Genomic DNA, 25,864 nt, shown 5'->3' with positions numbered 1-25,864 from the left:
GGGTTTTACACCTCAGACGCCGTGATATATGCTCCCAGGAACAGGAAGAAGGAGTTTTACACCTCAGACGCTCTGATATATGCTCCCAGTAACAGGAAGAAGGGGTTTTACACCTCAGACGCCCTGATATATGCTCCCAGTAACAGGAAGAAGGGCGTTTTACACCTCAGACGCCCTGATATATGCTCCCAGTAACAGGAAGAAGGGGTTTTACACCTCAGACGCCCTGATATATGCTCCCAGGAACAGGAGGAAGGAGTTTTACACCTCAGACGCCCTGATATATGCTCCCAGGAACAGGAAGAAGGAGTTTTACACCTCAGACGCTCTGATATATGCTCCCAGTAACAGGAAGAAGGGGTTTTACAATTCAGACGCCCTGATATATGCAACTAGGAACAGGAAGAAGGAGTTTTACACATCAGACGCCCTGATATATGCTCCTAGGAACAGGAAGAAGGAGTTTTACACATCAGACGCCCTGATATATGCTCCTAGGAACAGGAAGAAGGAGGTTTACACTTCAGACGCCCTGATATATGCTCCTAGGAACAGAAAGAAGGAGTTTTACACTTCAGACGCCCTGATATATGCTCCCAGGAAAAGGAAGAAGGAGTTTTACACCTCAGACGCCCTGATATATGCTCCCAGGAACAGGAAGAAGGAGTTTTACACCTCAGACGCCCTGATATATGCTCTCAGGAACAGGAAGAAGGGGTTTTACACCTCAGACGCCCTGATATATGCTCCCAGGCACAGGAGGAAGGGGTTTTACACCTGAGACGCCCTGATATATGCTCCCAGGAACAGGAAGAAGGGGTTTTACACCTCAGACGCCCTGATATATGCTCCCAGGAACAGGAAGAAGGGGTTTTACACCTCAGACGCCCTGATATATGCTCCCAGGCACAGGAGGAAGGGGTTTTACACCTCAGACGCCCTGATATATGCTCCCAGGAACAGGAAGAAGGGCGTTTTACACCTCAGACGCCCTGATATATGCTCCCAGGAACAGGAGGAAGGGGTTTTACACCTCAGACGCCCTGATATATGCTCCCAGGAACAGGAAGAAGGGGTTTTACACCTCAGACGCTCTGATATATGCTCCCAGTAACAGGAAGAAGGGGTTTTACACCTCAGACGCCCTGATATATGCTCCCAGGAACAGGAAGAAGGGCGTTTTACACCTCAGACGCCCTGATATATGCTCCCAGGAACAGGAGGAAGGGGTTTTACACCTCAGACGCCCTGATATATGCTCCCAGGAACAGGAAGAAGGAGTTTTACACCTCAGACGCTCTGATATATGCTCCCAGTAACAGGAAGAAGGGGTTTTACACCTCAGACGCCCTGATATATGCTCCCAGGAACAGGAAGAAGGGCGTTTTACACCTCAGACGCCCTGATATATGCTCCCAGGAACAGGAAGAAGGAGTTTTACACCTCAGACGCCCTGATATATGCTCCCAAGAACAGGAAGAAGGGGTTTTACACCTCAGACGCCCTGATATATGCTCTCAGGAACAGGAAGAAGGGGTTTTACACCTCAGACGCCCTGATATATGCTCCCAGGCACAGGAGGAAGGGGTTTTACACCTGAGACGCCCTGATATATGCTCCCAGGAACAGGAAGAAGGGGTTTTACACCTCAGACGCCCTGATATATGCTCCCAGGAACAGGAAGAAGGGGTTTTACACCTCAGATGCCCTGATATATGCTCTCAGGAACAGGAAAAAGGGGTTTTACACCTCAGACGCCCTGATATATGCTCCCAGGCACAGGAGGAAGGGGTTTTACACCTCAGACGCCGTGATATATGCTCCCAGGAACAGGAAGAAGGAGTTTTACACCTCAGACGCTCTGATATATGCTCCCAGTAACAGGAAGAAGGGGTTTTACACCTCAGACGCCCTGATATATGCTCCCAGGAACAGGAAGAAGGGCGTTTTACACCTCAGACGCCCTGATATATGCTCCCAGTAACAGGAAGAAGGGGTTTTACACCTCAGACGCCCTGATATATGCTCCCAGGAACAGAAAGAAGGGGTTTTACACCTCAGATGCCCTGATATATGCTCCCAGGAACAGGAAGAAGGGGTTTTACACCTCAGACGCCCTGATATATGCTCCCAGGAACAGGAAGAAGGGCGTTTTACACCTCAGACGCCCTGATATATGCTCCCAGGAACAGGAGGAAGGAGTTTTACACCTCAGACGCCCTGATATATGCTCCCAGGAACAGGAAGAAGGGGTTTTACACCTCAGACGCCCTGATATATGCTCTCAGGAACAGGAAGAAGGGGTTTTACACCTCAGACGCCCTGATATATGCTCCCAGGCACAGGAGGAAGGGGTTTTACACCTCAGACGCCCTGATATATGCTCCCAGGAACAGGAAGAAGGGGTTTTACACCTCAGACGCCCTGATATATGCTCTCAGGAACAGGAAGAAGGGGTTTTACACCTCAGACGCCCTGATATATGCTCCCAGGTACAGGAGGAAGGGGTTTTACACCTCAGACGCCCTGATATATGCTCCCAGGAACAGGAAGAAGGGGTTTTACACCTCAGACGCCCTGATATATGCTCCCAGGCACAGGAGGAAGGGGTTTTACACCTGAGACGCCCTGATATATGCTCCCAGGAACAGGAAGAAGGGGTTTTACACCTCAGACGCCCTGATATATGCTCCCAGGAACAGGAAGAAGGGGTTTTACACCTCAGACGCCGTGATATATGCTCCCAGGAACAGGAAGAAGGAGTTTTACACCTCAGACGCTCTGATATATGCTCCCAGTAACAGGAAGAAGGGGTTTTACACCTCAGACGCCCTGATATATGCTCCCAGGAACAGGAAGAAGGGCGTTTTACACCTCAGACGCCCTGATATATGCTCCCAGTAACAGGAAGAAGGGGTTTTACACCTCAGACGCCCTGATATATGCTCCCAGGAACAGGAGGAAGGAGTTTTACACCTCAGACGCCCTGATATATGCTCCCAGGAACAGGAAGAAGGAGTTTTACACCTCAGACGCCCTGATATATGCTCCCAGGAACAGGAAGAAGGGGTTTTACACCTCAGACGCCCTGATATATGCTCTCAGGAACAGGAAGAAGGGGTTTTACACCTCAGACGCCCTGATATATGCTCCCAGGCACAGGAGGAAGGGGTTTTACACCTCAGACGCCCTGATATATGCTCCCAGGAACAGGAAGAAGGGCGTTTTACACCTCAGACGCCCTGATATATGCTCCCAGTAACAGGAAGAAGGGGTTTTACACCTCAGACGCCCTGATATATGCTCCCAGGAACAGGAAGAAGGAGTTTTACACCTCAGACATCCTGATATATGCTTCCAGGAACAGGAAGAAAGGATTTTACACCTCAGACGTCCTGATATATGCTCCCAGGAACAGGAAGAAGGGATTTTACACCTCAGACACCCTGATATATGTTCCCAGGAACAGGAAGAAGGGATTTTACACCTCAGACGCCCTGATATATATTCCCAGGAACAGGAGGAAGGGGTTTTACACTTCAGATGCTCTGATATCTGCTCCCAGGAACAGGAAGAAGGGGTTTTAGACCTCAGACGTCCTGATATATGCTCCCAAGAACAGGAAGAAGGGATTTTACACCTCAGACGCCCTGATATATGCTCCCAGGAACAGGAGGAAGGGGTTTTACACCTCAGACGTCCTGATATATGCTCCCAGGAACAGGAAGAAGGGATTTTACACCTCAGACACCCTGATATATGCTCCTAGGAAAAGGAAGAAGGAGTTTTACGCCTTAGACGCCCTGATATACGCTCCCAGGAACAGGAAGAAGGAGTTTTACACCTCAGACGCCCTGATATATGCTCCCAGGAACAGGAAGAAGGAGTTTTACACCTCAGACGCCCTGATATATGCTCCTAGGAACAGGAAGAAGGGATTTTACACAACATGTCATCTTTAAGTATGAAATATTTGAACTATGAATATTAGTTCTTGCTGTAAAACTGTAAACTTTGATAAATATGCTTTATTTTTGACGTCCCAACGTTACCCTGATGGGATGCGGGTCGGGTTGGTCTTCAGGGAGATGTGAGGGGACTTTATTGTGAGTGACAGGCAGGACATGTCGATGTCCAAAGCCTCCATCTTGTTCTGCAGGTCGGCGGTCAGCTGGTGCCGAGCCTCCTGCAGAACACTTGGAGAGCAGAACAGAAACAGATGGTCAGGACGGGAACGGTCAGAATGCATTTTCAGCACCACGTTGGACCTCACCACAGCTGCTCAAAGGCCCGGTCGATGTGCCGCTGCAGGCCATGTTGCACTCTTTCAATCAGCTCCACTTCTTTCCTTAGCTGCTCCTCCACAGCGTCGGCGACCAGTTCGTAGCCCTGACGCCCCTCCCTCAGCGTCAGGCACTCGGTGCTGACCTCCAGGGGGACGGCAGTGGCGGCCAGGGCCTGCTCAGTCTGCTCCTTGGACTGTCCCAACACAGCAGGACAACTCAACATCACACTCACACTGGAAAAAATGCCCCTCCAAAAATAAGTAAAAAAACAACAAATACAAGACGTTTTTGCTTGAAATAAGCAAAAAAATCTGCCAATGGAACTAGTGAAAATCAGCTTGTCAAGATTTCTTGAAATAAAATATGATATTTAGGACTTTTGAGATAAAAGTGATATTGAAATTAGCTTAAAAACCTCTTCAAATGAAAAAAAAAGCTATTTTCATGTGAAATATGCTCAAAACAATTTGTTTTCAAGACTTTTTCACTTAACAAGATATTCAAGATGTATTGTCTTCAAACAAGTCCCTATATCTGGCTGAAATGGCACTTCTTAGGCAGTTGTGTCTTTTATAAAGTGTAATGAGATATTTGGACTAGAAATGAGACAAATATACTTGGTAAGATTTAGATTTTTTCCAGAGCATAGAACAAAGCTCTCAGTTGTGTCAAAGGTTTCTCAAATCACCAGCGTCAGAGCCTCCATCTCCTCGTCCACCTTCAGCGCGCAGCTTTCCAACACGTCCTTCCATCGAGCAACATCCCAAACCCGGTCGCTGAGCCTGCGAGAGGTGTCGCTCTCATCCCAGGCCGTCTGCAGATCAAAGGATCACAGGAGCAGGTTGGTGACAAACCTCAGACGCCCTGATATATGCTCCCAGGAACAGGAAGAAGGAGCTTTACACTTCAGACGCCCTGATATATGCTCCTAGGAACAGGAAGAAGGAGTTTTACACCTCAGACGCCTTGATATATGCTCCCAGGAAAAGGAAGAAGGAGTTTTACACCTCAGACGCCCTGATATATGCTCCCAGGAACAAGAAGAAGGAGTTTTACACTTCAGACGCCCTGATATATGCTCCCAGGAACAAGAAGAAGGAGTTTTACACATCAGAGCAACATCCCAAACCCGGTCACTAAGCCTGCGAGAGGTGTCGCTCTCACCCCAGGCCGTCTGCAGATCACAGGATCACAGGAGCAGGTTGGTGACAAACGGCGGTGAAGTTCAGGACAGCGAGCATTATTCATCCTCACAAAAGGAGAACCCACCTGACAGCAGGTGTCGTTGCGCAGCGACCTGCCCTCCTGTCTGATGGCGGTGGAAGCGTGTCGCTCGTGTTGAGCGGTGGCGGCCAGCTGCTGGTTGTTGCTCTGCCACTCTGACACGCTGTGGCGCAGGCCGGGCTTTACAAGTAGTGAAGACATCCTGATGCAACACGAACACTTTAAAAAACATTTTATTTTTCAAGCTTACACCAACAGTCATGCAGCTGATATTTATGATCCGTCACATTAGATGAAAACTTGGCATAAAACAGCAAAGATAACACAGTCTGACAGACAGAAAACAGGATTTCTGCAGCAACAAGGTGATTCCCAAAGAGCTGTTAAGGCTGAGTTATACTTCTTTTAACTGCCCTTGCGCTTGCGTCTTGCGCTTGTGTTAATGGCTCGCGACGTTTATGCTACCTTTAGCTTTGCCGGCGCTTGCGTGTGCTGGGTGGCGATTCACCCCCAGGACAGTAGATGGAGTAGCGGGTTTTTTCAATGACAAGCCTACTACGATGAAAGGAAATTCACCGCCAGGACCTCTTCGGCAAGTCTCTCTTCGAGTGGATTCATCATAGACATAATATATATAATATATTATGTCTATGGGATTCATGCTTCTTCTTCTTCTTCTTCTTCTTCTTCTTCTTCGCTTTCTACCTTGGCGTTTGAAAACAGCGGTCTTTAATTAGGGGATGAAACCGGAAGATGAACACGCCGCTGGATGTGATGTAGATAGTGGCTTGTGCTTGCGTCCAGAGTGGCTACTCTATAGCTCTGCTCGCGTCTTGCGTCTTGCGTGAAGTTTAAAAAATTGAGGTGACACACGCAAGCACGCAAGGGGGGGCTTGCAACCGCGCAAGGGCTTGCGTTGCGTCTTGCGTCTTGCGTTGCGTCTTGCGTCTTGCGTTACCTACTATAAACCAGGCTTTAGCTGAAAACTTAACTCTGACCTGTGAACCATTCAGGCAGGAAAAAGGCTCCAAACTCAAGGGATGAACCAGTGTTGTGTCCACACAGAACAGACAACTCAGCAAAGAAGCCATTTTAAACTGGATCTTTAGGCACTTTGTTCCCAGCAGCCTGTCACAGAGACACATCATTTGTTCCCATTTCTTTAGCTGCATGTGTGAAAAACAGCTTCATAGTTTCAACTTTTTTGTACATTTACATTAAAACTGCTTTCAACTACCAAAAGAGTCAAAATAATCTAAGAAATTCAGTTTAAAAAAATCCTAATCCCCAAAAAATTAACGTTATCACGTCTAAAAGTAGAAAAGTAGGAAAAAAACAGACAATAATAAGAATTATATGTTATTCAACATCAAGAAAAAGTAAATAAGTTTAAATTTAAAGCTTAAAAAAGGAATATAAGATATAATCTAATGACTAACTATGGAACAATTAATATAAATGAAATGATTAAACTGTTTTATGCCACCAGAAATGAATAATCTAGAAGCTCTTTGTGGGTTTTAGACTGGAATTAAGATTTGTTCCCATTTCTTTAGCTGCATGTGTGAAAAACAGCAAAGATAACACAGTCTGACAGACAGAAAACAGGATTTCTGCAGCAACAAGGTGATTCCCAAAGAGCTGTTAGCTGAAAACTTGGCATACCTCAGCATGGTGTGCAGTGTGTCCTTAAAACATTTGAGGAAACTGGACAAGTGGAGGACAGAAGAAGAAGTGTCAGGCCTAAAGAACTATCTACAGCAGATGAACAGGATCTGAAAGTGATGTCCTTAAGAAAGAGGAAAAAATCCAGCAAAGACCTGACACAGGAGCTGAGAGATGCATCTGGACCTTCAGCTGATCCATCTGCTGTTGGCCCAAGCCTCATCAGAAATGGGCTCCATGGAAGGGTGGCTGTCAGGAAGCCGTTCTTAAGGAAGGGAAACAGGGAGAAAAGGCTGAGCTGTGCCAAAGGACACAAGAAGTGGGCTGAAAATCAGTGGCAGCAGGTCTGATGGAGGGATGAATCCTCCCCAGAGCCCGGAGCTCAACATTACTGAAGCAGTGTGGGATCATGTTGGCAGAGAACGCAACAAAAGGCAGCCCACATCCAAAGAAGAGCTTTGGGATGTCCTTCAAGAAGCCTGGAGAACTATTCCTGAAGACTCCTTAAAGAAAGGACAGAAAGCTCGTCTGAGAGGGTTCAGGCTGTGTTGGAGGAGAAAGGAGCTCAGAGCAGATATTCACTTTAAAGCTGCTCAGAACTGAACTAACTCTGGTTTCTGCCTCAGATTCTGGGTTTATGTTCATGTTGAAACATGTTTCAGTGAATCTCTGCAGCTGTTACCATGGAAACATCTGCAGATATTCACTTTAAAGCTGCTCAGAACAGAACTAACTCTGGTTCTGCCTCAGATTCTGGGTTTATGTTCATGTTGGAACACGTTTCAGTGAACATCTGCAGCTGTTACCATGGAAACACCTGCAGATATTCACTTTAAAGCTACTCAGAACTGAACAAACTCTGTTTTTAACCTTATATTCTGGTTTTATATTCATGTTTGAACATGTTTCAGTGAATCTCTGCAGCTGTTTGCTGTTTTTAATATAAAATATAAAGAAATGAAGCTGATCAGGACTGCTGAACAGCATTAAAAGCTAGCAGATTTTCAGTGTGTTGGATTGGAACAGAAATAATTTATAATAATGCAGTAATCTGATTTCTTTAAGGTACAGTGGGTTAGTTTTAATTCTCAGGCCCAGTTCTACAGATATGTGGGCGTAAATAATTACTTTAAGATCTTTCAGGACAGCAGCGAACATTCATCAGATCACAGTTGGACATATTAAACCCGGTTCGGTTCGAACTAGCTAAAACAGGTTCGGACTTACAGGTTCTTTTCACCCGTAAAGTTTCCGTTTCTTCATCTTCTTGTTTTATTTAAAAAAATGACTTCCGAAGCACCGCAATAAAAACGGCTTTAAATCTCATTTTACTCACGGGAGTTCGAGAAGGTTCTGCTCCGTTGGCGCGTCGGCTGCTTGTGTTCCGGGCCGCGGTTCCCATAGCAACGGCTACTGCCCGCCGTCTCCAGGCAACGAAACGACACAACGAACCTTGTGAAACTTTTTAATAATTGAAAACAAGTTCAGTTCCTCCGTGACGCGAATAAAACCGGATGTGATGAAATCAAACCGACTGGGGTTCGGTTTACTGAAGTAAAACCACAGCCTATCTATCTAACAGCCTTGCCACTTACTATAAGCCCCATTGTACCGGCTTTTTGGCTGCAGTTCCACCAGAACCCCACGGGGAAAGAGGGTGGAACTGCAACCAAAATCGCCTCGTTGGAAACCGGAAATGCACCGTGAGTTGCGAATCTGTAGTATTATAGTATCTGTGGTAAAACTTCCAAAAGCAGCTCAAACAGACGCGTACCAGCATTAAAAACACTCAGTGCAGACACATTTTCATTGTGACTTATGTAAAACGATGTGATGTTTAATTAAGGATATGAGCAGTAATATTTATAATATATAGGCCTGAATTTATGTTTTATGATCGATAAATGATCAATGATCAGTTATAAGTTCAGAAGTTCTAGCTCCGGAGCACCACTGTTCTGTTAAAGCTCGTCCTGCTGAATACTGAAAATAAATCAAATCAAATCAAATCAAATCAAATTTATTTATACAGCACATTTCATGTACAAACAATTCAAAGTGCTTTACATAAAATAAAAGCATTGCAGCAGGGAGTGGAAGAAGCATTAAAAATACATAAAGGAATATAAAGAGAAACAAATAAAATTATTTAAATGAATTTAAAAACAAGCAACAGTCCAGATAAGTTCAAAGATATCGTGCAGATTTCATGCATAGACACATGAGAAAAGAAATGTTTTTAACCTGGATTTAAAAATGTCTCCATTTGGTGAAAGTTTAATCTCCACTGGCAGTTTGTTCCACTTGTTTGCAGCATAACAGCTAAATGCTGCTTCTCCATGTTTAGTCTGGACTGGATGTTGATGTCACGTATGAAAACAGGAACGATGAATCAGCACATCATAGAGGCTGAAACTGCAACATCTGGAGCAGGTCGGTGTGGAAAATCATTTTAATGCACATTTATTCTGTAAAGTTGTTTAAATGAAGTTCTGTGAACCACTGACACCGACACAGTCAGGAGCTTCTTCCACTCCTAAATGTTCATATATGAATGCCACTTTCTGCTTCTCTCCCACAGCATTTCAGAAGGAAGAACTGTATGTTTTATATTTAAAAAATGAAGCTACGAGTCACTTGATAAAGTCAAAAATCAGGTATAAAGATGTGTTCACATCTGGAGGCAGGAAAGGGTAACTGCAAGCACCTGCTGTCCACTGAACTATGTTTACTGCAAATTACGTGTGATATGAGTAGTTTTTGATCAGCATAAAGAGATTAAAGGGACAGTTTGTCTCTTTTGACATGAAGCTGTATGACATCCCATATCAGCAACATAATTTTTGAACATTTTCTTACCCCCTGCTGCGTCCTGTGAGCAGAGTTCCAGCCTCGTTTTGGTGTTGACGAAGGTAGTCTGGCTAGTTGGCTGGGGTTTAAAAAATAAAGCGTTTTGCTTCTCAAAACAATATGCGTTCAACAGAGTAATACATTTGCATCACAAAATGGTTCTCCAGGAAAAAGTCAGACCTCACAATCGCTTGGTGCTATTTTCTCTCATGCTGTGTAGACCGTGCAGACCAAAGTTCATGTCAAAAGAGGCGAACTATCCCTTTAAATCATGGTGAATGTCCCTTGTGGCACAAAGTTATTGATAATTAGAAGGGTCAGAGCATCTCTTCCATTAATCTGTACTCAGCGGAGGACTGAGAGTTTGCAAAGGGAGCTCCTATAGTTATGAAATGATGACTCATGATTTAGAGATGAAAAAGCAGGACTTTACTTCCCTGATGGAGGACTGGAAGCATTGAGGTTGCAAACAGTTTGGCCCTAGCCAGAGTGAGCCCGTTGGGTTTGGGAGCCTATAAAACCATAACTGCATCGCCTGCATGATGTCTGCACAGTTCAGTGTAACAATAGGTGCGTTTATATGGACACGTTTCGTTTAAAGAGATTACATGTAATCGGTTTATTAGAATTCGACTGAACTGTATACATGAGCCACAAATAAAGAGATTAAATTTCTTCCGAGTTTACATGTTACAGCAATTTAGTCCGATAGGACGATGTTTTAACAAATGTTGCAGTATGTCTGAGCTGTTTCTTTGCTTTGTGTTACATGAAAAAATGAGGTGCTCTGTGATGTACCGCTCTATGACTTCTTCAGCAGGAGGAAAAAAGAAGGAAAGCGGTTTTAAATCTGTGGAAACTAAAATTCTGGAGTTCCACAAGGTTCAAGCCTCGGCCCACTTCTTTTTTTCATCTTTTTGCGCTCCACTCGTCATGAAGAAACGATATATCCAACCATTCATGTACCGATTACACACAGTTCTACATCTCATTGGTCAGAGCTGTTTTTGTTATTATATTTCTGCCGAAGGATGACTGGATATGTTCAGTTTAGAAACAGAACCTCCGAATATTTAGTGATATTAAAATACAAATGTCAGCTCTGAACTGCAGTAAAAAGATGATTTCCAGTATTTATTGCTTGAAAGTTACGAGTGTTTAAATGTTTATGTGATCAGCTGTGACGTGGCCTGTTTGTCTTTCATTAATTCAGAAGTTATATCCAGTTAAATAACTTGGTCAAATTGTGCTGATGGATCACTAAATGTTCAAATAAAAATAATCCGTTTAGAAAAAGAACCTTTAATCATCCGGGTCCAAAAACTTGCACAAATGTCCTCTGCAACAAACAGCATCAGGTATAAACACGTCTGTTTTATTGAAGTGTCAGATTTAGTCATGCCAGTGGTTAAACCTCCATGCTGCGGTGACTTTCAGTGTAGACAAAAGCGTGTTAGTTGTACGCATCATAACTAACATCCCCCCGTTAGTCAGCAGCCACGGCTCCAAAATTCTGGGTTTTAGGGAATTTTGTAAAAAAATTTTTTTTTAAAAAGCCACTAAAATCCAGCATAACTGGCGGGTGAAGCGGAGGCCGGACTCCAACCTCAGCGGCATCCCACCAGTGACCCAAGACGCAGATATACAAACAACCCAAAGTTTAATGCCCAACAGAAAGAAGTCATTTGCTGAAAATCACCTTCATATCACTTGTGTCTGTAATTTGCACCTAACGGGGACAAAAAAGGAGATCTAAACCGTCTTCACGAGGACTTCATCGAGTCTGGGAACCACTCAAGTGCTCCATCCTCGTTACCTGAGCTACATTATCAAACAGGCCTGAATCTGAAAAATAGAAGCCTTCACGTCGTCACATCAATGCTGCCTGCGCTCCCAAAAAGTCTTACTGGTGGTGGACCGCGTTGGAGCTCGGTCACACGATCCACCGGCAGTAAAAGTTCGGAGCGCCATCGGAGGATGCGAGCCGCTGAGTTTGTGTTCGGGGGTGCAGGTCTCCGCTCGGGCGACACTTTCCTGAACGGCTAATAAATTAAAACGGGATGGGAACATTGTTCATGTCACATTTAGTAGTTTCACACACAGCGACTAAGCAGGAAAAAAGGTTAAAATTAAAAGGTGGAAGAGTAAATCATCTGTGGCCGGTTCATCGCCTGAACGTGAAATAAAAAGAGGTTCGGTGCAGCTGGACGAGTTCTGGTAGAGGAGCGTTGGGCCGGCGCCGCTCCGAGGCCGCCGCCGCTCCGCCCGTCTCTAAGGTCCAGTTTCACAGGGAAGCCGCCTCTCGCCTCTGTTCCGGTCCTTCGTTTGTGACGCGGCGCACGTCCGAGTCCGCCATCACTGCGGCGTGGCCTCTCCGTTGACCTCCACGCCGTGCTGCTGCAGCTGCGCCCGGAGCAGCGCGTTATCGTTCTTCAGTTCCTCGATCTGAAGGCAAGGCAAGTTTATTTGTTTAGCACAATTCAACAAGGTGATTCAAAGTGCTTTACAGATACATTAAAACAGTAGAAATAAAAAGCACGATTTAAATTTTAAACAAAAAAGAAAGAAATAAGAACAATAGATGAAATCAGGAGTTAAAATGTGATTAAGTTTTGAGCTTTATTCAAATACTGAAGGGACAGAAAACACATCTTTAGTTTCGTTTCGCCCACGGAAAAACTGCACGATTACTGCGGCCGGAAGCACGATGACAGAAACCCTGAAAACAATCGATATGTTGAGATCAGACGATTTTTATCTCGTTCTTTGGAAACCGAGTGACTTTAAAACTGCTTTGATTTTATCAGCTGTGATTAAAAAAAAACAAAAACAATATGATCTGTTTAATTCTGTCAATACGGATATAACCCGTTTCCAAAATGTGTAAAATCTGTCATTTGTTGCCTAGTTTGAACCTTTATTTAACAGAAGAAGAAAAGATTTAAGGAATCTTCACTGAACAGTTTCATCGTAAATCCAGAACCTGCTGCAGCAGCACTCAGTGAAAGTTGTTCTGGAGTCACAGAAAGACAGAAAGTTTACAGAATCTACAGGAACAGCGTTCTGGAAGCTTCTCCAACCAGCAGGTTACCTGCTGACAGGTGAGGGTGTCAGGATTGGGTATAACAGCAACATCCACCAAAGGTTCAGCCTCTCCAACAAGGATGGGTCGGGGCTTATCGCTTTGGGCCAAACTCCATCAGAGAATCATCAATAAGAGAAAATAAAAAAACAACTGACAGGTATAAAAAAAAGACAAGACATTCCTTTCACTGACAGTTCATTAAAGCTACATAACGACACTTAGTTTCTCCTTTTCCTGAGAAATGTTTCTCAGGAAAAGACCAGATCCAATCAGATAAAACCAATCCTAAATAAGTAGGTTTTTAGCCTAGATGTGAAGAGGCCCAGGTCAGAAATAAGACACAGCTGGGCGGGGGGCTTATTCCAGAGCCTGGGGGCAGCTTTGGGAAAAGGCTCGCTCACCCCAGGGTTTGTATTCTGACCTGGGCACTTCCAGCAGAAACTGATCTGTTGACCTCAGAGCTCTACCAGGACTGTTAAAAGCTCAGATAAATACGACGGGGCGAGGCCGTTAAGAGCTTTAAAAACAAACATTAAAAGTTTAAAATCAGTTCTATAAAGGACAGGAAGCCAATGGAGGGAGTTAAGAACAGGAGTGATGTGCACACGTCTGTTGGTGGTGGTTAAAAGACGGGCAGCAGCGTTCTGCACCAGCTGAAGGCGACTGAGAGAAGACTGGGAGACGCTGACATAAAGAGCATCGCAATAGTCTGACCTTGAACTTATTAGGGCATGGAGGGCTTTCTCAAGGTCATAATGACTTAAAAACATTTTAACTTTGGGGCGGTCGGTGGCGTAGTGGGTTAAGCAGGCGCCCCATGTACAGAGGCAACAGTCCTCGCTGCAGCTGGCCGTTCGACTCCCGCACCGAGCGGCCCTGTGCTGCGTGTCTTTCCCCTCTCTCTGCCCCCTGCTTCCTGTCCCTCTCAAAACTGTCCTAACATTAAAGGCGTAAAAAGCCCAAAAAATACAAAAAAACCAAACATTTTAACTTTGGCCAGGAGACGCAGCTGGAAAAAAAAAAAAAAGTAGTCCTGACGACGTTGTTCATTTGTTTGTCCGACCTCAGATCAAAGGTCAAAGGTCACTCCCAGATTCCTGACGGTTGAACTAAGCTTTGAAGATGAGGTGCCAAAGCCAGCCGTCACAGTGTCCCCTAACACAATGAATTCAGTTCTGTCATCATTTAAATGAAGAAAAGTTTGGCTTCAATGGTAGATAAATGTGTAAATCGTCTGCATAACGGTGGAAAGAAAGGTTGTGCCTGGCTATAACTGACCCAAGTGGTAGCATTAAAAAAAAAAAAAAAAAAAAAAGGGTCATTAAAAGGAAGCTGGTGGAACAGGATGGGAACAACTCTCACTGAGTGCTGATGCTTCAGATTCTGGGTTTGGTTCTGTTTCCTGAACACAAAGAAGTTGGTCAGTGAAAACTGACCAGCTGATTGCTGCTGCTTACGCTACAGTTCACACACGTTTTCACATTTTTTTTTAATTTAAATTTTTTATTTAGTCATTTATTTTTATTATTATTATTAGTTATTAGTATTTTTATTAGAATGGTTTATTATTGTATTATTATTGTTGTTGTTAACACATTGAATACCGGCGTTTTTACAGAATTATGTCGTAGAATCCCAGCGTTCTAAACCATTTTTTTGACGTTTTTTGTACAGTCACAGCATATTATGTGATAGGGCCACTGAAACATGTTATGGCTCGTTTGAAAGCTGAGACTTTAAACTCTTTGAGGGTCAAAACTGCGTGTCTCTAGGTGCCGGCATTAGCGAGCTATCCTTAGCTAAACCAAGGCGGGTATCCACCAAAATCAACAAACTGAGATCGGGGCTTTTGTGAAAGGTGCGCTCTTTCAGCCTGTGGCACTTTAGATACTTACATATCCGGGTCAGAGGATTTGCGTCGTGTCGCATGTTGCAAAGCTAACCTGTTCATAAGACCGCCTCCTTAGACTTGTCGCGTGTCTTCTTCTCCTTCTTGTTGTTTGTTTATGTTACTTTACCGTCACCCTCTGGAAACCGACACGTGCGATTGGACAAAATGCGGAAATGCACAACAATCAATGCAGCGTTATCAAAATTGTTCTTGAGTTGACGCAAAGCCATTGGCGTAATGATCAAAATGTCCAGATGATGACACCAGTTTTTGACTGCCATCTATGTCAGTTCTGTTCATCACATAATTACAAAAATCACACAGCATGTGCATTAGAATGTCTAGATTCAGAATCCATAAAAAAAAAAAACTTAAAAACTTATTTTTACCATGTGGGAGCCAACACATGGGCAGTAAAAACGTAGTTTTACGTGACTTGGGAGTCAATGTGTTAATATACAATCATTGTAAATATTAATTTTTTTTTAGCTACTTGACTAATTTGAATATCCCCCATTGGGGGATGAATAAAGTATTTTTCTATTTCTATTTCCATGTTTCCCTTGGAGTCAGATTGATTTTAGGCTGTTTGGGTTTGAGTGGGGGGGGGGTTAACCTGTTGTCTGAGCAGCTCGTTGTCCATCTCCACCCGCTCCACCTCTTTGTAGCTGTCCTGCAGTCGCTGGTTGTTCTGACGCAGCTCCCTGATGTAGTCGCAGGCTTTGGACAGTATGCCTCCTTTACTCTGAGGAACACGGGACAACGAGACCAGTTTTCAATTTACCGTCCAACTTCACAGAGCAAAAACTCTTAAAAAACTCAAGGACCCCACATTTAGGACCCGACAGCAGTTACACACCATCCCAACAAAAACTGGTTTTCAGCTAACTCACGGCTCCGGTTCTGCTGTCGATGCTGCAGTCGGGGATGAGTTTGGACAGCGTGACGATCCAGTTATTGATCTTGTCTCTTCTTCTTCTCTCCACTGCAAAGAAGCAGAAAAACTTTAGAGGTTTTACAGGCGAGTAAAGGACGGGCTTAGGAATTACAGCTCGTTCCAGGGACTCTGGGACGGGACCCTGGGACAGGATCTTAGGTTGGCACCCTGGGACGGGACCCTGGGTCGGCACCCTGGGACGGGACCTTGGGACGGGACCCTGGGACGGGACCCTGGGACGGGACCTTGGGACGGGACCCTGGGACGGGACCCTGGGACGGGACCCTGGGACGGGGCCCTGGGACTGGGCCCTGGGACGGGGCCCTGGGACTGGATCAGTGACTGGATCAGTGACTGTAAGACGCTTAAACACCCAGAGACCACGCACCTTCGTTGTGCTGTGCTCTTCGTCTCTCGTCCCTCGGGGCTCGCGGTCCGTCCACCTTCCTGCAAAGACACGAACAACATTTGTTCGACTGATTTTTAAATCAGATCAAATCACATCGAGTATGAACTGTTCCACGAGTTTAAACTCGAGGTCATATTTGATGAGATTACTTTTCCCCGCTGAATGCCTCGTTAAGGACTGAGCTCAGAGGAGGATTCAGGCTTTAACGAGCAACAGCCTGTTCAACACGTCTACAACACATGATGGAAGTTCTCCTCACCAGTTTGTGCCGCCTTGCTGCAACGTCTCGCTTTCCCCGAGGTCTCTGCGGGCGGCAGGTAAGCAGGACAGAGCGTGTTTTCAGAGGACGGATGTTTGTGATGACGGCTTGGGTGGGGGGTGGGGGTGTCGTACTCACGTGGTGTAGGTGTGCGTGCGTGGCGCGATGGTGCGAGGGCTCGCCGTCTGCAGCACCTCAGGGGGGCTCATCATCACGTAGAACTGACCTGGGTTGGACAGGACACAGGCGTCAGTACCCAGACACCGCGGCCTCCCGTCGGGCCGAGCGCGGCGCTTTGCTCACCTCCCGCCTGAGTGATGGCCGGGTCGGCGGCCGCCTGCACCGACACGGCCGTGGCCGTTCCATCGGTGACGGCGGCGGCGGGGAAATAAGCGAAGCGCGTCTCTCCTCCCACGGTTTCGCTGCCCGGACTGCCGCCGTTGCTGAAGGGGTTCTGGATGACCGCCTGCAGACGTGCACACAGCAGCACACATGTCATCCGGCGCCTGGAATGTCACACGCGTGATCCTCGCCACCAGCTTTCAAACATCTGCTCGTAAAGCGCCGTAAACAGGATTTATAACGAGTGGGCATCAATGGGGTATGGCAGCTGCCACACCTTGGCTCCAGGGGAAAAAGTACTTTTTTTTTTTTTTTCTTCTTGTAAAATTTTTATTTTATTTATGGAATTACTCTGTGGCTGTGTTCGAAACCGCATACTTCTCCTACTACTCATACTACTCATGCTGACTTTTTACCCCGGATGCATAGGCTACTAGATTCTCCGAAATGTATCTTATTTTGTGAAAATAACCGGAAGAGCGTTTCACTGCGGCTAGATTTAGTAGCGCCGAATTCGTCGGAACATAAAATTGTAAATAGCCGGTATTTGTAATTAAAAAAAATATATATATATACACAGTGAACCCTCGCTATAACGCGGTTCACCTTTCACGGTCTCGCTGCTTCACGGATTTGCATCGTGCATTGTGTTCTGCATTCTGATTGGCTAAACAGTCTCTTAGCTTCTTCTCTACCTGTGTGTCAATAACGTTGCGGTTTAATATGTACACGTACACGTTCATTACAGATATACACGTAAGTCACTATTTGTCCTACTGTAGGCTACTTTGTATTTTTTTTCAAAATCATTTTCTCCCGTTCTAATCCAATGACTCGGGTCGCGGTGGGGCGGCGGTGATCTCCGCAATTTGAAGCCTTCAGTTCATATTGATGATTAAAATGATTATTTTACAGTACAGTAGTTATTTGTAAAAAAAAAAAAAAAAACGTTTATACAGTACTTTTATGTGTTAAATAAATTCTTGGGCCTATAAAAAGGATTTGTTCTTTGGTTTAAATGTATTATGGAGTATTTCATTGTATAATAATTGTAAAAAAAAAAAAATAAAGGTTACTACTTCAAGGATTTCGCCTATCACGGGTTCTTTTTGGAACGTAACCCCCGCGAAAAACGAGGGTTCACTGTATATCTATTTCAGAGAGACAGGAAGCAGGGGGCAGAGAGAGGGGGAACAACACACAGCACAGGGCCGTCCGATGCGGGACTCGAACCAGCTGCAGCGAGGACTATAGCCTCTTGTACATGGGGCGCCTGCTCAGCCCACTACGCCACGGACCACCCCTGTTTTATTTTATTATTGTAAAAGTCTGTTGCTGTCTGCTTTGGAACCTGAAAATAAAGTAATCGGCGGATCCACCAAACATGGAGAAGGGTACGGAACTTTTACTCGGCCATTTTCATTTTAAAGTTCTTCCAGACGGCGGAGTCGACAGAACCAAAGTCATCTGTTAACACTGCCAAGTTGAATTGTCTTCTCACCGTAGTAGTTCCAGTCTAAAATATCACTTAAAGGCAAAACACACAACTGATAGCAGCAAGTCATTCAAGGAAACAGACAGTGGAGCGAGGCTTCTACATAAAAACTACAGAAAGATGCTGATGTTAAAAGTGTGTTTGCACAACAAATGTTATGGCACTTTCATTCATATGGCAGCACATTTAAAATAAAACTAAATGCTAAAGGCTATACGCAACTTTTGGATTCATTTTTGGATTCTGCGTACAAATGCGATTAATCGCGATTAATTAGATTAAACATTTTAATCGTTGCCCAGCCCTGCTGTAAATCTCTCCACTGATGTTTGCCCACCTGAGCGACCGCCTGAGGGGCTCCAGCGAATGCCGCGGTGGAGACGACGCTCACGGCTCCGGTCCCATCAGCCGCCGCTTCCAGCTGGTCGTCGGTCACCTGAACTACTCGATAGGTCACCTGGAGACGAAACGCACTCGTTGGGATGTCGTTCAATTGTAAATGTTCCCGTCTGAAGGGGGTCAAACGTGCACCTCACCTGTCCTCCGCTGTTTTCTGTGCGAAACTGGTACTGCACGCCATGGTCGGCGAACGCAGCCTGCGAGACGCTGGTGATGGTCACTGCGGTCTGCTCATCGGCCCCCGACGCCTCTCCTGCAACATAGAAATATGAATAAGTCTCAACAGGTTTTTAACCCTTGTGTGGTATTAACATTGTGTTTACTCCCCTTGAAAAATGACCCGCCCTAACAAAGCCCCAAAATAAAGCAACTTAATTGAATTTTAAATCCAAAACCTATTTTGTATGATGAAACCACCTGTTATTTATCTATTCAACTCAATTCAATACATTTTTTATCATGTATTTTTTGTGACACAATACAAAAAGACAATCACCAGTTTTCAGGATTACACTTTTTTTTTTTTAACCACAAACCAACTGTCAGTTGGACCAACAGTTTTCTTGTTTTCTCAGTTTTCTTTTACATAATAAAGGTTTATTATTGCTATTATATAAATGTGAAGTCATTACTTCTGAATTAATTATATTGAAAGGGAAAAAAACAGTGAACTTTTTCCTGGTGGTTTAAATGTTTTTATAATTCACGGGTCAAAAATGACCCATAAGACAATCTTTGTACCCTAATACAGTGGTTTTCAAAGTGGGGACCGCCAGGGGGCGCTAGGGGGGCCTCAGAAAATTGGAGTGAAGATAAGAAAAAAAAATTCAAAAATAAAAAAATAGAATTCAATTTTTTTTAAACATCATTACAAAAAATTGTCATATTTTTTCAATCAGTATTGTAAAATACAATTTATGATAATATATCATATCGAATTTGCCATGCTTGTCTTTCTGATTGGCTGCCAGTCAAAACATCGTAGACCTGGCGGTTTGCGCCTGTTCTGAAGCTGCTCTGCTCCTCAAGCTAGCGTGTAGGTAGCTCAGCCAAAATGGACAGATTTTTGACTTGGAAGAGACTGAAAGAACAGACCAACAGCCCCCAAAAAACCTAATTCAATTCAATTCAATTCATTTTTATTTATATAACGCCAAATACAACAAATGTCATCTCAAGGCACTTAGATAGTAAGTCCAATTCAAGCCAATTGGAATTCAATTAATTAATAATAATCATAATTCATAAAATAATCCAATTCGTTCATATAGAACCTAAGAACTGGCCGACTAAAATCAGAAAGTATGAGGCAGCATACATTAAGTTTGGCTTTACAGCCGTACTGAAAAATGGCCATGATTGCCCGAAATGCGTCTGGAGACCCTCTCAAATGAGTGTTTAAAACCTTCGAAACTTCAGCGTCACTTGTTACAAAAACATTCGTCAGAGTCCGAAAAAACGGTCGACTTCTTCAGACGTAAAGAAGAGCATTTAGTCAGGCTGCATTCACGCGTCAAGCTACTGTCCGTGAATAAAAGAAAGGAAATACGTTCTAAAAGTGTATGTTTCTTTAAATATTTTGTAGCATTGTCTGTGGTTTGCAAAGGGGGTCCCCGGCCAGAAGCTGATACTGTTTGGGGGGCCTTGGCATGGAAAAGTTTGGGAACCCCTGCCCTAGTGGTGTACAGCCCACATGGAAACACAAACAAAAATAAAGTGTGACTTTTTCTAATGATGGGGTCCCTTTAGGAAAAGTCATAAAATTTCAAGTGGTGGGTCACTTTTGACCCGCTGGACAACAAGAGGGTTAATGTTTGCATCACAGGACAAACAGATTTTCTGTGTTTGGTTTCATTTGAAGAAAGACGCGTCTCACCTTCCTGTAGCTGCACCACCTCCTCCGTTTCCTGTTTGTTGTGACTGCAACAAAAAGAAAAGTGAGTCAATGTCAAGCAGAACACACAAAACTTTCACAAAAATGTATCTCTTTGGACATTTTTATGTTTTTTCACTCATTTTAAGGTACTTTATTCTCATTTAGTTAAAAAAAAATGAGAAACCATTAAAATCGAGACAAAAATAAATGAGACGTTAAAAAAAATGAGTAAAATTTTGTCATGAGAAAAAAAAAAAAAAAAAAAAAAAAAGGGGATTTATAAATGAAATAAAGAAGCCATTTTAAACTGGATCTTTAGGCACTTTGTTCCCAGCAGCCTGTCACAGAGACACATCATTTGTTCCCAATTCAGTTTAAAATAATCCTAATCCCAAAAAAATTAACGTTATCATGTCTAAAAGTAGAAAAATAGGAAAAAAAAAAACAGACAATAATAAGAATTATATTTTATACAACATCAAGAAAAAGTAAATATGATTAAATTTAAAGCTTAAAGTGATACTCCGGAGTAGATTCAACCTGGTGTCATTTGAACCGTGACATCCAGCCAAGTAGCCCACCCGCAGTTTTTTCGATATTGGCTGAACATCAGCTGAGTTACTGAGTTATCCCGAATAGCTTAGTACAAGCGCTAATGGAACCTGGTCCGTATCTCCAAAATTACCACACTAAAATCACATGCCATGACACCAAACTTCTACAGTAGTACAAATATGGTCTGTACTCACAAAACGATGCATTTGGAAGTTTGAAAATAGTCCAGGAGTTTATTATTATCAACACAAGCCTGATAGCTTCTCTGCTGCTAAAGCTGCATCGACGTCACTTCGGGGAGCTGGGAGCTTCAAAGTAAGATGAGGGTTGATCTACTACTGTAGACAACAAAGTATATGCTATATTCTACATGCTTTTTTTTATGAATTTTTATGTTGTAGAGTTGTGAAGTTATTTTATCAATGGAGAAACTGAGCAGCCTTGCTTTGTTGTCTACAGTAGTAGATCAACCCTCATCTTACTTTGAAGCTCCCAGCTCTCTGAAGTGACGTCGACGCAGCTTTAGCAGCAGAGAAGCTATCAGGCTTGTGTTGATAATAATAAACTCCTGGACTATTTTCAAACTTCCAAATGCATCGTTTTGTGAGTACAGACCATATTTGTACTCCTGTAGAAGTTTGGTGTCATGGCATGTGATTTTAGTGTGGTAATTTTGGAGATACTGCCAGGATCCATTAACCCTTGTACGAAGCTATTCGGGATAACTCAGTAACTCAGCTGATGTTCAGCCAACATCGAAAAAACTGCGGGTGGGCTACTTGGCTGGATATCACGGTTCAAATGACCCCAGGTTGAATCTACTCCGGACTATCACTTTAAAAAAGGAATATAAGATATAATCTAATGACTAATTATGGAACAATTAATATAAAAGAAATGATTAAACTGTTTTATGCCACCAGAAATGAATAATCTAGAAGCTCTTTGTGGGTTTTAGACTGGAATTAAGATTTGTTCCCATTTCTTTAGCTGCATGTGTGAAAAACAGCAAAGATAACACAGTCTGACAGACAGAAAACAGGATTTCTGCAGCAACAAGCTGATTCCCAAAGAGCTGTTAGCTGAAAACTTGGCATATCTCAGCATGGTGTGCAGTGTGTCCTTAAAACATTTGAGGAAACTGGACAAGTGGAGGACAGAAGAAGAAGTGTCAGGCCTAAAGAACTATCTACAGCAGATGAACAGGATCTGAAAGTGACGTCCTTAAGAAAGAGGAAAAAATCCAGCAAAGACCTGACACAGGAGCTGAGAGATGCATCTGGACCTTCAGCTGATCCATCTGCTGTTGGCCCAAGCCTCATCAGAAATGGGCTCCATGGAAGGGTGGCTGTCAGGAAGCCGTTCTTAAGGAAGGGAAACAGGGAGAAAAGGCTGAGCTGTGCCAAAGGACACAAGAAGTGGGCTGAAAATCAGTGGCAGCAGGTCTGATGGAGGGATGAATCCTCCCCAGAGCCCGGAGCTCAACATTACTGAAGCAGTGTGGGATCATGTTGGCAGAGAACGGAACAAAAGGCAGCCCACATCCAGAGAAGAGCTTTGGGATGTCCTTCAAGAAGCCTGGAGAACTATTCCTGAAGACTCCTTAAAGAAAGGACAGAAAGCTCGTCTGAGAGGGTTCAGGCTGTGTTGGAGGAGAAAGGAGCTCAGAGCACATATTCACTTTAAAGCTGCTCAGAACTGAACTAACTCTGGTTCTGCCTCAGATTCTGGGTTTATGTTCATGTTGGAACATGTTTCAGTGAATCTCTGCAGCTGTTACCATGGAAACATCTGCAGATATTCACTTTAAAGCTGCTCAGAACTGAACCAACTCTGGTTCTGCCTCAGATTCTGGGTTTATGTTCATGTTGAAACATGTTTCAGTGAATCTCTGCAGCTGCTTCCTGCTTTAATGTAAAATATATAAAATAATGAAGGCTGCTGAACAGCATTTTATGTGAGAATTTAAGTTTTTTTTTTTGGTTGAAAGCCAACTCCTAACACCGCCCCTGCGGAGCAGCATCACACTCAGCTCCTGAGCAGTAAAACATTCACATCCTGCTTTTATCCTCTTTTATGTTTTAATTGTTCTGTAAATGAAGCAGCTGCGCAGATCTGCGAAGAGGTCACTCAGTGTCTGCAGGTGTCCAACACCCCCCACACACACACACCCCACAAACTGCAGCTCTTTCCATTTAAAACATCTAAATGATTTAAAGAGCTCTCCGGCGGCGGGCAGAGCCGCTTCTTTAGGCCGTGTTGTTGGAGCAGGAAGCCGGCGGCAGCCGCGCGTCTCACCTCGCCGAGCTGTCCAGACTCTGCTCCAGCATCTCCATGGAGCTCCTGTATCTCAACCGCACAGATTTACAGAGATGGAAGCGCTGATCACGGGGACAAACACGCGGGTCATGTGAGGAAGACAGTCCAGGACACGTGAGGCAGCGACGGGCAGGGAGCTAAAATGGAGGCCGCTGCGGAGCGGGACGGATCGGTGTGCGCGGAGAGGAAAAACCCGGCCGGGGTGCGGTCGGGTCCGGGCCGGGGATCGGTGCCGAGCTTCAGGCCGGCGGCAGGCAGGCAGCCGGGGGATCTGGGCCGGGTTACTGGACGGGTTGCGGGTTCTTTTTGTCCTCACTGTCCTCTGCGGCGCTCAGCGGTTGTTTGTCCGCGCAAAGCTGCGGTGCCACATGCGCTTCGCAAGACGCGGAGTGGACTCCTTTTGCGCCTTTTAGTTGACGGCAAATCGGTGTTTTTCACCACCTTTATTTCCCCGTGCGTGTGAGCCTACAGCTCGTGCACTCATTGAGTTCACGTGACTGTGTATTCAGACAGTTTTGCAGGTTAAAAGGCGGATTTTTGGCGTGTTTTCCCGGTTTGTTTCCGGATTAAAACCTCTCCGCGCGGCCGTCGCGCGCCTCGTGTCCGTGCACGTCGGTAAATATTTTCCTTTAAACTCGGATCGAAGTGATCAGCTGTTCTGCCCATCACTTGCTGGCAGTCAGCCCCCTTTTTTCCAGGTTCTTTGCCCAGGTGACCGTAGAGATCCAATACGGGTTTTCCCACAAACCACATGACAAGAACCGGCGCACAAACCGGCGCAGCGCGCACTGAGCGTGACATGTCAGGCAGTGAGCTGCCGTGCTCCCAAATCACTGCACACAAATGGTAAATAAACGAGTCAACGTGATGATAAATGAGAAAATAATGCATGCAAACATGTTTTAACAGTGTGAAATAAACACGTTTTCCTGCTTTAATTTGACTCTGCAGTCATTTCAGCCTGTTTTTGTACTTTTTTATGATGATAAATGAGAAAATAATGCATGCAAACATGTTTTAACAGTGAAATAAACACGTTTTCCTGCTTTAATTTCACTCTGCAGTCATTTCAGCCTGTTTTTAAAAAAAATGTTATCTAATTTTTGTCATTTATTCTATGTTATTTCCCTGTTTCCTCAGAGCTGTCTCACACAGTTGCCTGTTCAGTTCATCATCAGATAATTAAATGTTTTCCACTGATAACATCATGTATGAGGTCTGTTGGAATGTGACCACACAAAGCATTTCACTTCAACAGAAGCTGATTAAAGCAATACTATGTAACATTTCTACCTTAAAATAACAGCTTGAAAAAAATTGTGCGGCTAGAATGAGTTTTAATATTACGATTGACCTGTCTCCTATGCCCTTCGGGGGTCTGAGTTGGAAAAACTGCGCTATGTAACTTTGCTGGATCGGCCCGGGAGCTGAGCGGAAGTACTTCGACTTGCTTTCTGGCACACATACCGCAAAAACAAATAGACCTCTCTCACGCTCCCAGGTACATTTGATTACTCTTACCTTCTCGGTCGACATAGCTTGCACCTTCTGACTCCTCGCCGGTTCGTCAACAAACGTGAACGTGAAAGCGAAAGGGTGTTGTATTTACGACAGTGTAACCGTACATTACCTCCAAGCCTGTAGGGGGAGCTCCATAGTGGGCTTTTTGAGAAGTTACATTGTATCGCTTTAAACTGTCACAGCAGCAACTTGATGACACATTTAACTCATGATTCATTGCATTAGTTCAGTCTCTGTCACTAGAAATGAAGCATTAAGTTTCTTAGATGCAACAAAACCTTAAATTCTACATCCTTTTCTACATCGTGCAGAAGGGGGCAACATGATGGACATTATGAGCACTGATGCCTTAAAGCTGAGGCTTCATCTGCTGTTGGGTAGTTACTAAATGTCCCACTTTATCAATAAAGTTTTACTTAATCAAATCAAATCAAATTTATTTATATAGCACATTTCATGCACAAACAATTCAAAGTGCTTTACATAAAATAAAAGCATTGCAGCAGGAAGTGTAAGAAGCATTAAAGCATTAGTCTAATAAGATGGCAAAGCAATTATTTATTGAAGAAATTCTGCATTATTCCTCAAAGTAAATGTATTTTATTTCTACAGCCCTTTACAAACAATCCTTACGATGTACTAAAGTGCTTTACAGCAGGTAATAAATAAAGAGAAGAATAAGTAAAAACAAATAAAAACAATAAAAGAACAGTGAAAACAATCAAATACAACAAAATCTAATAAGATAAGA

General features: G+C 44.0%; 3 protein-coding genes across 6 annotated transcripts in view; 1 reads left to right on the top strand and 2 right to left on the bottom strand.

Annotated features, from left to right (window-relative positions):
* The window catches only part of tekt2 (tektin 2 (testicular)), a 30,736-nt gene extending 22,116 nt beyond the window's left edge, over nucleotides 1-8,620 (bottom strand). The window contains exons 1-5 of one of the 2 annotated variants that reach the window (XM_075449633.1): nucleotides 8,512-8,620; nucleotides 5,556-5,729; nucleotides 4,975-5,100; nucleotides 4,274-4,479; nucleotides 4,053-4,196 (exon numbers count right to left, since the gene is read on the bottom strand). In XM_075449633.1, the coding sequence (XP_075305748.1) occupies nucleotides 4,053-4,196; nucleotides 4,274-4,479; nucleotides 4,975-5,100; nucleotides 5,556-5,729; nucleotides 8,512-8,577 (716 nt within the window). In that variant the 5' untranslated portion in view covers nucleotides 8,578-8,620. The remainder of the gene's footprint in view (nucleotides 1-4,052; nucleotides 4,197-4,273; nucleotides 4,480-4,974; nucleotides 5,101-5,555; nucleotides 5,730-8,511) is intronic. The other variant, XM_075449634.1, reaches the window with a different exon arrangement.
* A 2,520-nt stretch (nucleotides 8,621-11,140) lies between these two features.
* Nucleotides 11,141-24,255, bottom strand: usf2 (upstream transcription factor 2, c-fos interacting). Its single transcript, XM_075450429.1, has 11 exons — nucleotides 23,572-24,255; nucleotides 20,719-20,762; nucleotides 18,980-19,095; nucleotides 18,781-18,900; nucleotides 16,910-17,072; nucleotides 16,745-16,832; nucleotides 16,607-16,651; nucleotides 16,327-16,385; nucleotides 15,895-15,986; nucleotides 15,618-15,746; nucleotides 11,141-12,470 (listed from the first exon to the last, which is right to left on the bottom strand). The coding sequence occupies exons 1-11, from the start codon at nucleotides 23,607-23,609 to the stop codon at nucleotides 12,381-12,383; spliced, it is 984 nt and encodes a 327-aa protein (XP_075306544.1). The 5' UTR covers nucleotides 23,610-24,255; the 3' UTR covers nucleotides 11,141-12,380.
* Nucleotides 23,527-25,864, top strand: part of LOC142368299 (lamin-A-like) — a 29,592-nt gene continuing 27,254 nt past the window's right edge. For 2 of the 3 annotated variants that reach the window (XM_075450427.1, XM_075450428.1), the window contains exon 1: nucleotides 23,528-24,438. The gene's annotated coding sequence lies outside the window, so the exon portion shown is untranslated. Of the gene's footprint in view, nucleotides 24,439-25,864 lie in introns of all 3 variants that reach the window. The other variant, XM_075450426.1, reaches the window with a different exon arrangement.

This window comes from Odontesthes bonariensis, chromosome 18 (genome assembly GCF_027942865.1).
Source record: "Odontesthes bonariensis isolate fOdoBon6 chromosome 18, fOdoBon6.hap1, whole genome shotgun sequence".
Classification (NCBI taxonomy): Eukaryota; Metazoa; Chordata; class Actinopteri; order Atheriniformes; family Atherinopsidae; genus Odontesthes; species Odontesthes bonariensis.
This window is presented reverse-complemented; position numbering and strand designations above follow the sequence as displayed.